The sequence below is a fragment of the Vulpes lagopus genome, chromosome 22 (genome assembly GCF_018345385.1).
Source record: "Vulpes lagopus strain Blue_001 chromosome 22, ASM1834538v1, whole genome shotgun sequence".
In the NCBI taxonomy this organism is placed as follows: Eukaryota; Metazoa; Chordata; class Mammalia; order Carnivora; family Canidae; genus Vulpes; species Vulpes lagopus.
Window position 1 is genome coordinate 11889378 of NC_054845.1, and position 13228 is coordinate 11902605.

Consider the following 13228-nt stretch of genomic DNA (forward strand, 5'->3'; position numbering starts at 1 on the left):
GAGTACCTAAGTAAAGGGCTTGACTTTGGATAGGACCATGGATACCTTATCTATAGATAGATAACAAGGGACACTACATGGGTAAGAAGCTAGTAGGTGGGTACAATTGAGAATGGAAATTCTCTTTTGACTGCTTCAATTTTCTCAGTGAAATAAGAAGCAAGGCCTTTATATAACTGTGAAAATGGGTGTGTGGGGGAAGCATGTTAGGGAGAAAAGCTAGTATGAAAGTAATTAGGCAAAGGAGATGTAATATTATTGTTGGGTCTCCTTGATTAAGGGTGCATTTAAGGTTCATGTTCATAAATTGAAAATCAGATTAGTCAACATGTTTGTATGTTTTTGTCCAATCATTATTAATAGTGGCTGAGTATTGAGAACCAGACACTGTGTTACCTGCTGGTTGTATGAAAGATTAATAAAACCTAATCTTAGCCCAATAGGGACTCAATGTAGTAGCAGACAGTTGTATTTTTTTTAAGATTTACTTATTTTGGGGAGCACATGTGCAAGGGGAGGGGTAGAGGGAGAGGGAGTCTCAAGCAGACTCCCTGCTGAACTAGGAGCCCAGTATGGGACTGGATCTCACTACCCTAAAATCATGACCTGAGTTGAAATCAAGAGCTGGCTACTTAACCAATTGAGTCACCCAGGTGCCCTGTGGCAGACAATTTTTTAATCAACGTTATAAAATGGTGTGATAAGTACTATCAATTCAAAGGAAAAAACACTGTAAATCAAAGAAGTTCCAGGCAAGTGAACAATTCAGGTTATAGAGTGAACAACAGATTAGTCTAAGAAGGCAAAAGATTGTGAAAGAATCACTTCCAAACTCTTACTTCCAGTGTCCAATCAAAAAGGTATTATGTATGAACTTTGTGTAATTCCAATCAGATCCTCTTCTTTGCAACTCATCTTAAAAGAGATCCCAGAATTCATAAATATCGTACCTCTGACTTCCCCTGTGAGATACTAAGACTATCCAGATAGTATTTGCGCTTACTGCAGTAAGCAAAAACCTCAGTTTTGCTCTATCAACAGGTTATTTTGGAGGTATTTTAAAGGAGTCAGCGTTTGACTGTCTTGGAGGTCTTATCAAAATCTGGTCACCTTGGAAACAGCATAATTTTCTGAGGCCTTTTCAGCCTCCAGCACAGGGTCTCTCCAATGAAAGTGGTGAGGTAAGTTCATGTTGGGTCTGAGCTCTGATTTCTAATTGTGTCATCAGATACTCCAAATGCCAGTTTGTTTTGTTTAGTTTCATACTGTATTTAGGAATAAACTCTTTTTTTTTTAATCCATTGATTGATCAGGTTTAAAAAACTTTTATTTGGTAGAAATTTACATTATTATGGTCTATATTACTGTTTGTTTGCTCTTGTCATGTCTTCATCATACATCTATAAGAAGAGGTTCATAGGGATGAAGGTGGGTGTAAACTTGTAGGTTCAGAAGGTTTTTTTGAGACTGGCATCCTTTGGGAAAACTGTCTCAAGTAATTTATGAAAGTTTCATGAGAATTTTGCCCACTCTTGTTTTATTTTGTCCATGAAAGTCTGGTTCTCTTTAGCAGGGAAGTCCCCAAGTTTCACATTTGGCTAGAGTGTTCTCAGACTCAGGTTTATCTTTAGTTTGGTTCTGTAGCCATTCTGGGCTGGATTCCTGCATCCTATATGTATTTAAGCTAGAATAAAATGTGTCTTATTTACTTTCTAAATGATAAAAGAATTAGTTGGAATTATAATTGTTTTGGAGGGGGGAACTTCTGATATAAACACAATTGTTCCTTTGGGGAGGTGACTTGAAGCAAAATGAACTCAATACCCAAACATATAGTTGTCTACTTTTAAGGCAAGAGGAAACTTCCAAAATATATTCAATGGATTATGAAATTGCCTCCTTAAAAGATTCTTTGGCAAAGGCAAGAGAAAAACATGAAAAATTTAGAACTGTCTTTTCTAAATCCTTTCAAATCACAATTTGAATATGATGTCCTTTATTCTTCTGTTCTACTTCCTTATCCCATGTTCCTCCATTTCCCTCTTCTGTCTCTCCTTTGGACTTTTTCTCCTTCCCTTAAAAATACCCCATAAGGAGATATTCTTGTTGGTCTAAAAGAGAAAGATCACTTTAGTATAATACGCTCTCAGTTTTATACTTAAAGTATTAACAATTTAAACCAGCTGTAATGATTGATTCCTTCTCCCTCATCCTCTTCTATGTACATGTATGTCAAAATACGTTTTCCTTCATCTGAAGTTTTCCCTCTCATTAATTAAAAAGAGATAATTAATCTTTTACACTGATAATATTGTATTTGACTAAAGGTGGCTTATTTATTTATTTATTTATTTATTTTCCTTCTCTTTTTTTTTTTTTTCCTTCTCTTTTTAAATTTCTATTCCTCCTCTTCTTTTCCCTCCTAGGGAAACATTAAGGATTAATTGACAAAAACAATTATTCTGTCATTATGTGCTCAATCTAGGAATGTATAATGAACTATTTCTAAAATAGAAAAATCATTAAATTTTGTTTCTTTTTCTTTAAAATTGCTTTTAAGAGATATTTCTGGTTAAAACTACAAGAAAAGGGCCACTGTGTGGCTCAGTCAGTTGAGATCCAACTCTTGGTTTTGGCTCAGGTAGTGATCTTTAAGGTCATGAGAGTGAGCCCCAAGTTGGGCTCCCATGTTCAGCATGGAGTCTTCTTGTCCTTCTCCCTCTGCTCCTCCTCATGCTCATTCTCTCTCTCTCTCTCTCAGATTAAATAAATAAATAAAATCTTTTTTAAAGAACTGCAAGAAAAGAAGAAAAAAAACCTTGGTTTCAAGATGAAGGACTTTGAAATAGGGTTTAAGGAGTTTGCATAACTTCATTTATAAATACAAAGTTTACATATTATGTAGAAAATGTTCATAAAATATTCCTGATGGAGGAATCATTGGACAAATTAGAATGAATTAATCATACTGGTTTAAAGGATTAAAAAACAATTATCTTCCTACTTTAATATATCAAATTAATGCCAACACAATATGCTTGTTTATACAAAAAGATAGAACATCTCATAATTTAAACTTTATATACTCCTTGCATTGATTTTATGGGACAAACAAGTTATTAATATCATTATTTCTACAAATTAAGCTTACAAAAATTTAGAGTCATGATTGCCTAGATAAAATTGTAATGATATTGTTAAAAAGTTTTATAATCTTAAGTTATTTCTACAATATCAAAATTCTTAAGAACTTTATATTTGGGGTGCCTGGGTTGCTCAGTTGGTTAAGTATTTGCCTTCCACTCAGGTCATAATCCTGGGGTCCTGGAATCGAGTTCTGCCCCCTGCTCCACAGGAGAGTCTGACTCTGTCTTCCCTCTGCCCCTCCCCACCCCCCCTCACTTATGCTTTCTCTCTCAAATAAATAAAATCTTTTTTTTTTTTTTAAAGAACTTTATATTTAACTAAAATCATAGTTTCTAGTTCCTTAGCTAACTTAAAGACCTTAGACAAGGGTCAAATTGAGTTAATTGATGGATAATTTTGAATACTTGGGTAAAATCTAAAGAAAAAAATGAGTGAAGTTGGTCACTAAACAGTTTTATTTTGCTGTTATATATTTAAAAATAGATGTAGATTGGAGTGCCTTATTGGCTTAGTCAGTAGAGCATGTGACTCTTGATCTCGAGGTTGTGAGTTTAAGCCCTAAGTTGGGACTCAGCTTACTTAAAAAATAATAAAATAAATAAATAAAATAAAATATAAGATAAGATAAAATAAAATAATAAAATAAAATAAAATAAAAATAGATACAGATGTGAAAATGCTTTTTGATTTTTTTTTTAATACAGGCTCCATACCCAGTGTGAAGGCCAACACAGGACCTGAACTCATGACTCTGAGATCAAGATCTGAGCTGAGATCAAGAGTCAGACACTCGACAGGCTCCCTACATGGAGCCTGCTTCTCCCTCTGCCTGTGTCTCTGCCCCCCCCCCTCATTTATGGATAAATAAAATCTTTTTAAAAAATTTTTTAAAAATTAAAAATAAAGAGTCAGACACTTAGCCAACTGAGCCACCCAGGCCCATGGATTTTGTTATATACATAGGTCTCCTTAAAATTTATAAAGACAATATGACAGACATTCTCATTAGAAAAACAACTAAGCAATTTCTTATTTCCTATCTTCTACTTTTGTCTAGGGAGAAATAAAAGTTGGTCACCTAGGTTAAATGGAGCCAGTAAGGCTATACTCTGTATAGTTACAGAGAGAGATGAATATGTATGCAAAACCATGTGTATGGTCTGTTTCTTTAAAAAATTGTTGCACTTAGGATGGTACTTTGGTAGAATGCTGAAATGGCCTTCTTAAAGCAGAGCTTCAGCATTAGAGGCAACATCCTGAAAGGATGTTGATTCTTGAAGATGTAATATATGCCTTAAATCAGAGACCTCTCTATGGTGCTGTGTTCCTGACAGGAAGAATACATGAATGCAATAACCAAGGGACAGAATCAGAAATAGCCCCAGTGACACACTGGGAGATTTTGTGCTTCCCATCCTTTTAATTCTGGGCTCTGTAGGGTTGGAAGTCCTGGTCCCCAAAGGGAGCATACTCTTGCGAGGGAACACACAAAAGTTTGTATACTATAAGATAAAGCTGCTGTCTGGGCACTTTGAAGTCCTTGTATCCAGGCACCAACAGGGGAAAAGGCATCGGCATACTGGAGAGGGTAATCAACCCAGATCAGCAGGAGGACATAGAGCAGAGGGACTGTGGAACCCAGATGATTCATTTGGGCACCTTTGGTTATTTCCATGCTCCACTATACTTGTGAATGGGTGCATGTAGCAGTGTCACCATAAGAACGATACGATTGCTTAGTCCCCTCAGAAACTGAGATTTGAGTCATACTGATGTGGGAAACAAAGGCAAAAGAAAAATTAAGTTTCCTTACTACTTACAGCCCATTGACAAGTCCTTGATATAGGCCAAGTGGCATTTTCTCTAGGATCTCAGCTGTCTCAATGTGAATACTTTGCTAAGGGCAAAATGGAATGTTAGCCTGACCCCCAGAATCCTGTAAGTCTACTTTAACATATAAAAATCCCTTTGGAAACTTCCTTTAACCCCCAAAATATGTGTTGGCAGTGATCTCCCCAAGTATATGACCCACCAATAATACATCTGAAAGGTTTCATGGCTAAGGTTTTATTAGACAGTAATAAATGACCTTTTCCCAACAATAGCTAGCCCCCACTCCCCCTCAAGATCCTGAAAGCCTTGCTTCCAAAATTCCTTAGAGACCTACGCTCTCCTTAACCCCCTCCCAACTTGAAAGTATATAATCACCACTTCTCATGACCCCAGTGCAGCTCTTCCTACCCATGGGTCCTTCCCTGTGCATTAGTAAAACCACCTTTTTGTATCAAAGACATCTCAAGAATTATTTCTTGGCCATCAGTTCCGAACACTAGCATCTTTCCTACATCAATACCAGCAGTGAGCCTCCAAGACCTGGTGAGTTAATAGCTGAGAGTGAGGGAAATTAGAATAACTACTGGAAGTGGGAGAAGATTAATAACAATTGTAACTCCAAAGATCAACTACAGTGTTAGAGGTTCCTTCTAAGTTTCCCCTCAGGAAAATGGGCCCAGAAGAACTGTAGAAGTCTGGCACTCTGATCTGTGGGAAGAGATAAATCTGTTTAGCACAAGAGGTAGGCCACGGCAGCTATGAAAATGAGTCCCTCAGAGCTCCTGCTGCAGATGGAGTTATTGACAAAGGATCCCAGCTGCTATGCTCTGGATCTACCATGGTGCTGGTGCAGAAGCTGTGCTTCTCACAGGCTGCTCCCAGACAATGGCTGAGCATGGCAAAAGTACTAAGATGGTCCTACTTATGTGAGAAGGAGGACTTTTTGATGGGTTACTTGACTTGAGGTTTCCCCATCAGGCTTGCCGACTACTCAATACTAATGAGGCCCTTGTATTGAAAAACTGAAGTTAGACCCCCCAGAACCTCATAAACAACCTCCTCAGAGACACTGCTAAGGTCTGTCAAGGTAGTATTCTCCTTACTGCAATAGGCAAAAAACTTAGTTTTGCTTATCAACAGGTTATTTTGGTGGTATTTTTAGGGAAATAGCATTTTAATAGACAAATGGAACCATCATTCAAAAAGCAGAGGGAAGAGCTTCACAGATAGGAGGAATAGTAATGCAAAGGCCTTGAGTTGGGAAAAAAAGGAGAGAAAGTAGGCGTATTAGATGGTGTATTAGGTGGTGTATTAGATGAGGTCAGAAACGTACAGAAAGCCTTAGAGTCCTTGGTCATTGTAGTATCAATTTCATTCTGAGTAAAACAAAACGTTAGAGAATTTTTAGTGGAGAAGTGATACACCCGAGTATATATGTTGTAGAATATGTTATAGAGGGACATGAATGGAAATGGAGGGAGCAGTTAGGAGGTTATTGGAATGGCACAGGTGAGAGCTTAGGTGATTTGGATCTAGAGTGATAGGGATACAGGAGGCAAAGAGAAATGGACAAATTCAGGATATATTTTGGAGATAGAATCATCAGAACTTGCTGATTGGTTAGCTTTTGGGGGAGGACCTGTGGGGATGTGTGTGAAGGAAGGGAAGGAATGACTCCAGCTAATGGTTTCAGTTTATGTCCACTTTTCAATTTGACCTAAGGAAGCACTACTAGGTTGAGTGTGCCTAAGTGTTTGAGAAGCCTAAAGTCATTAAGATAAAACCTAACATCAAAAAATCGGAAGCCAAGTAACTTGTGCAGAAGGAATACACAGAAAACTTGGGGTGGTTTGGTTAGAGTATAATCAGGGGAGGGTGTGCATAAGGTAGATTTTTCTGGTTTTCAGAAATTGTAATTTTCTTGATGTGCTATTTCAATTTTTAGTAGCAAATGTGTATGTAGAGGATCTTATTAAAATTGAGACTTATTTGAAAAAAAAAATAGATCAACTATGTGAACTAGTGAATTTTACTGAGTTGACGAAAACTGAGGGAAGGAATAGATTCAGAAAAACAAAGCAAGAGCTCTTTTTTGAACCTGGTTGGTTTTGACTTCCAAATGGAAATGGTAAGTAGGCACTTAGAGTTACAAGTCCAGAGGTCAGCATTGTAGATAAACATTTTTGTGAATTATCAACATGGATGATGATGAGAAACTGGAGAACAAAGAGATCACCTGAGAGGGAAAAATGCAGATAAAGAAGAGAAGAATGCCCAGGATCTAGCCCTGAGGCCCTCCAACATTTAGATTAAGAAGTTAAAAGACTGACCTGTGGGTGGCTCAGCAGTTGAGTGTCTGCCTTTGGCTCAGGGCGTGATCTCGGACTCACACATCAGGCTTCCTGCATGGAGCCTACTTCTCCCTCTGCCATGTCTCTCTCTCTCTCTCTCTCTCTCTCTCTCTCTCTCTCTCTCATAAATAAATTAAAAATCTTTAAAAACAAAAAAAGAGAAGTTAAAAGGAACACCAAGAATGCTTAAAACTGGTCAATTAAGTCCACTTTGAACCTGTGAGGTAATGTTGGGGCAGGAAGTATCACAGATTAGATTAGTTGCTAATTAAAGCAATCTCTTCAGTCTCTTAGTTAACAAATACATATTCAGTGTATACAGTGTATTATCATAGCGGTGTCCAAGAGACATTACAATATAAGGTGGTAACTCCAGTCTAAATGCTCCTTACTATTCCAGGTATATATATATATATATATATCGCTCCTCTACAATTGAGGCATATCAGATCAGATTTGTAGACTTGATTGTAAAAATATTTCAGAAAAATCTTTCTGCTTTCTAGTCTTTTTTTTTTTTTAAGATTTTATTTATTTGAGAGAGAGCACAAGTGAAGGGAGAGGCAGAGGAGGAAGGAGAAAGAGGCTCCCTGGCTCAATCCCAGTACCCCAAGATCATGACCCAACCTGAAGGCAGAAACTCAACCCTCTGAACCACTCAGGCGCCCCTGTTTTCTAGTCTTTTTTTAAACCAACTACCTTAAACTATCATTTTTTATCCCTTTTATACATTATTCAGTTTTTTATTTAATAAACATTAAACTTCTTTAATTATTTTGCTTTTGCCTAAAATATGGTTAGGTAGCAGTAATAAATTCTGCCTTTATTATTATTATTGTTTTTAGATTTTATTTATTTATTAGACACAGAGAGACAGAGAGGCAGAGAGAGAAGCAGGCTCCAGGCAGGGAGCTCAACGTGGGACTTGATCCCGGGTCTACAGGATCATGCCCTGGGCTGAAGGCGGCGCTAAACCACTGAGCCACCTGGGCTGTCCTCAATTCTGCCTTTAAAAAGATGATTAGAATTTGGTAAATATATTAGCTGTGTTAAGAAGATCCTTCTCTTTTCAGGTTTGATTAACATTTGAAAATACCTTGTAATGCTTTGATACTAGAATTATATAAATAAAAAATATGGGTGTATTTGGGTTTTCAAGAATTTCATCGGGACAGGCCAGGTGGCTTAGTGGTTTAGTGCTGCCTTCCACCCAGGGCGTGATCCTGGAGACCCGAGATCAAGTCCTGCGTTGGGCTCCCTGCATGGAGCCTGCTTCTCCCTCTGCCTGTGTCTCTGCCTCTCTCTGTGTGTCTCTCATGAATAAATAAATAAATCTTAAAAACAAAAGAAGAATTTCATCAAAAGATACAGGAAAGAACAAAACAAAACAAGCCTATAGTAGCTATAAGACAGTTTGTGGCTTTCAGAGTAACAGACTTCTGTGTCAGTTGCATAATAGTCATTATTTATTCATGAAGTCTTTTTATTTCCATGGAAACACTGAGATCGTTTTAATTTTTAATTACACTAGAGTTTACAGTTCCATAGATTTTAACTCTGTAGCAACAAGTGCAGAAGCTAGAGCTTTACCCATTTCCACTTTAAAAGGTATAAAGGAGAAAGAGAAGGTTTAAAATGATCATAAATTTCATTTAGTTACAATCTTTAGCTGTATAATTTCTCCTGAACCTACTCTTCAATTTTATGTCCAGTTAATTCTTCCATTTTTGTTTATACCATTTGGCTAAAAGTGTTTTCACAGGAAATACCTGCAATGCAAAATTCAACAATGGATGCTGTTAAGATAGTTTGTGAGATGTATAAAGTTGTTGTGAAGTAGTATAAGAAGCAGAGGACCAACTCTGCCTGTTACTTACGTGAATTATCTTAGGTGAACCACTTCATTTCTGTGGCCCTCGATTTCTTCCTCTGCAACCTGAAGACTGAGGTTGGATAATAGAATTCAGTGGTTCTCTGAAATAGGTTGGCTGTGCTGAGCCCAGGACTTGTGGAAACTATCCACATCGGCCCTATAAATATGTTGGTAATATTTCTCATGACATGAGTATTTGTCAACAGGAACTGGATGCAGAACAGTAATAAAAAGCTATTGAGTGAAACAATTTGTTCACTAAATGGATCTGATAAAGATTTTATAGATAGGAAATATTTTTTTTTTTTAGTCCTTTTTCTGATACATAAGTTTTACTGGTTCAGTTCCTATTTGATCAAGGTAATTTTCAGAATGCAAATGATGTTTTTATAGTCATTCTATTTTATTACCAGTTGTTATTGGGACATCTGGATGGCTCAGTGGTTGAGCGTCTGTCTGCCTTCGGCTCAGGACGTGGTCCTGGAGTTCCAGGATCGAGTCCTGCATCAGCTCCTGCATGGAGCCTTCTTCTCCTCCCCCTGCCTATGTCTTGGCCTCTCTCTGTGTCTCTCATGAATAAATAAATAAAATCTTTTTTTTTTTAATTTTTATTTATTTATGATAGTCATCAGAGAGAGAGAGAGAGGCAGAGACATAGCAGAGTGAGAAGCAGGCTCCATGCACCGGGAGCCCGACGTGGGATTCGATCCCGGGTCTCCAGGATCGCGCCCTGGGCCAAAGGCAGGCGCCAAACCGCTGTGCCACCCAGGGATCCCAATAAAATCTTTTTAAAAAATTACTAGTTGTTAAAAAAAAAATTACTAGTTGTTATTAATCTCTTACTGTGCCTAATCTATAGATTAAAATTTATCATAGGTATGCATGTATAGGAAAAAACATAGTATATGTAGGCTTCAGTAATATCCATAGTTTCAGGCATCCGTTGAGGGTCTTGGAAAGTTTCTGGCATGGATCAGAGAAGATTTTTGTAATTTCTCCTCTTTAAACATAATTTGGGGATGCCTGGGTGGCTCAGTGGTTGAGCGTCTGCCTTTGGCTCAGGTCATGATCCCAGGGTCCTAGATTGAGTCTCAGGGCTCCCTGCATGGAGCCTGCTTCTCCCTCTGCCTATGTCTCTGCCTCTCTCTCTGTGTCTCTCATGAATAAATAAATAGAATCTTAAAAATAAATGAATCAACATACTTTGGATCATATAGAGTCATAAATCCTGCTTTTTTTTTTTTAAAAAAGGAACTACATTGTATTGAAAGTTTCTTTAAAATTGTTTTTAATAATATAATATTGCATATGTTTTTCACATCTATTTTATTCATCCCCAGATTGTTGAACACTTGCGTAGTTTCAATATTTTTAATGCCAGGGATGCCTGGGTGGCTCAGTGGTTGAGTGTCTGCCTTCATCTCAGGGCATGATCCCAGAGTCCCCGGATCGAGTCCCACATCAGGCCCCCTGCATGGAGCCTACTTCTCCCTCTGCCTATGTCTCTGCCTCTCTCTCTCTCTGTGTCTCTTGTGAATAAATAAAATCTTTAAAAAATATATTTTTAATGCCAAATATTTTTGGTATAAAAGTCATTTTTTGCATCTCTGACTACTATGTTTTTGGTTTGGATTCCTACACATAAAATAATTGCTCAAACTGGGATACCTGGATGGCTCAGAAGTTGGGCGTCTGCTTTCAGCCAGAGAGTGATCATGGAGACCAGGGATCAAGTCCCACACTGGGCTCCCTACATGGAGCCTACTTCTCCCTCTGCCTCTGCCTGTATCTCTGCCTTTCTCTGCCTTTCTCTGTGTGTCTCTCATGAATAAACAAATAAAATCTTAAAAAAAAATAATTGCTCAAACAGCATAAGCATTTTTACTCTTGATAATATTATCAATTTTTTCCCATAAATGTTATATTTATCTATCTTAAAGTATTTTTTGATTGTGTATCTAATCACATCCTCATGAGAATTAAATATAATTCCAAGACTTTTCTAGGGGTAACTGGGTGGCTCAGTGGTTTAAGCGTCTGCCTTTGGCTCAGGTCGTGATCCTGGGGTCTTGGGATTGAGCCCTGCACTGTGTTCCCTTCTCAACAGGGGGCTTGCTTCTCTCTCTCTCCCTCTGCCTACCGCTCCCCCTGCTTGTACTCTCTTTTATTAAATTAATAAATAAAATCTTTAAAAAATACTTTTCTAATTTGAAATACCTTACTTTTGTTCAAATTAATATGTTTTATTAGTGAGGTGCTTCGTATTTTTTTATATGAAATACTATTTTTTTAAAGATTTTATTTATTCATGAGAGACAGAGAGAGAGAGAGAGAGAGAGGGAGAGAGAGAGAGAGAGAGAGAGAGAGGCAGAGACACAGGCAGAAGGAGAAGCAGGCTCCAAGCAGGGACCCCGATGCGGGACTCGATCCTGGTCTCCAGGCTCATGCCCTGGGCCAAAGGCAGGCGCTAAACCGCTGAGCCACCCAGGGCTCTGAAATACAATTTTTAATGTGAAAATGGACACTAATCCATTTTTATATTGCAATTCAGTTTTTTAAAGAAATCAATTTCTGTTGGCCTTGTATTTCTTAAAAATGTTAAAAAACCTTTATTTTTCATTTTTAAATACTTTTATTTTTAAAAAATCTTTGAATTATTTGATTTATTAAAATCAATGAAAAACATTTAGGGAAAAGCAGTAGAAAAGAGATGGGGAAAGTTAACTCCCTTAGGATAGGGTGTAAATCAGTGGAAGTGTGAATCCTGTGTTATGTAATGTTCGTAAATCCTATCTTTCTCCCTGCAGTCCTTTATTTTATAAAATACATGTTTATGGGATAATTGTATTTCTTTTATTACTTGAGTAGATATCTAGTTGTAAAAGATTCAAATATGGGAATATACATAGGAAATTGCTTCCTCCCTGACATACTTCCTTATTGATAACCATTATCAACAGCAGTTTAGAGTGTAGTATTCCTATTCTTATTCTAGTAATATGTACATATCTCCATATTCTTTTTTTTAAAATTTATTTATTCATAGAGACACAGAGAGAGAGAGGCAGAGACACAGGCATAGGGAGAAGCAGGCTCCATGCAGGGAGCCCGACGTGGGACTCGATCCCGGGTCTCCAGGATCACACTCCGGACTACAGGCGGCGCTAAACCGCTGAGCCACTGGGGCTGCCCCATATATCTCCATATTCTTTAAATGTGAAATATAAATACACACACACACACACACACACGCACATACACACATATAAATGTAAACGGATAATATAATACCTACTATTCAGATCTTAGTTTCTTCACCTAATAGAATGTCTAAAAGAGCTTACTTTTCCCCCTACAATGTAAGAAGCTTCTTTTCCCTCATCATATATACAACCCCTGATCATAATAAAAAAAATTTGATTAAGATATGAAAGATGGGGATGCCTGGGTGGCCCAGTGGTTGAGCATCTGCGTTCAGCTCAGGGTGTGATCCTGGTGTGGGAATCGAGTCCCACATCGAGACCCACTTGGGTTCCCTGCGAGCAGCCTGCTTCTCCATCTGTCTGTATCTCTGCCTCTCACTGTGTCTGTCATGAATAAATAAATAAAATTTAAAAAAAAAGATATGAAAGATGTTTTTAAAATGCTAAAAATCACCTGAAATCAGTCCATTAATATTTTGGCAACCATTCTTTCATGCATCTCTTAATATATCTTATGTAATTAATGTTTATTCTGACACCAGCTAGTATACTGCAATTCAATTCTGGCATTAACCACCCAAAGTTAGTACAGACCATACAAGTTTAAAGGCATGGTCTCCCAACAACTGCCCCTACTTTAGACACCGGTTAAAAATGGGGAGCCCAGGCCACCTGCATGACCAGCTGCCTACAAATCTGGGACAATCCCATGACCCTTGAAGGTTTGATAATTTGCTGGAATGATTCAGAACTGTTGTTAAAAATTTAAGTTTATTAGAAAGTGTACAAGTCAAAAACAGGCTAATAAGAGACATTCAAGG

General features: G+C 37.6%; 1 protein-coding gene across 13 annotated transcripts in view; it reads left to right on the forward strand.

Annotated features, from left to right (window-relative positions):
* The window catches only part of CARF (calcium responsive transcription factor), a 96294-nt gene that overhangs the window by 69965 nt on the left and 13101 nt on the right, over positions 1-13228 (forward strand). For 8 of the 13 annotated variants that reach the window (XM_041737225.1, XM_041737224.1, XM_041737227.1 and 5 more), the window contains one exon: positions 1042-1181. In XM_041737225.1, the coding sequence (XP_041593159.1) occupies positions 1042-1181 (140 nt within the window). Of the gene's footprint in view, positions 1-1041; positions 1182-3851; positions 3899-13228 lie in introns of those variants that run through there. The other 5 variants (XR_005985015.1, XR_005985016.1, XM_041737231.1 and 2 more) reach the window with 3 other exon arrangements.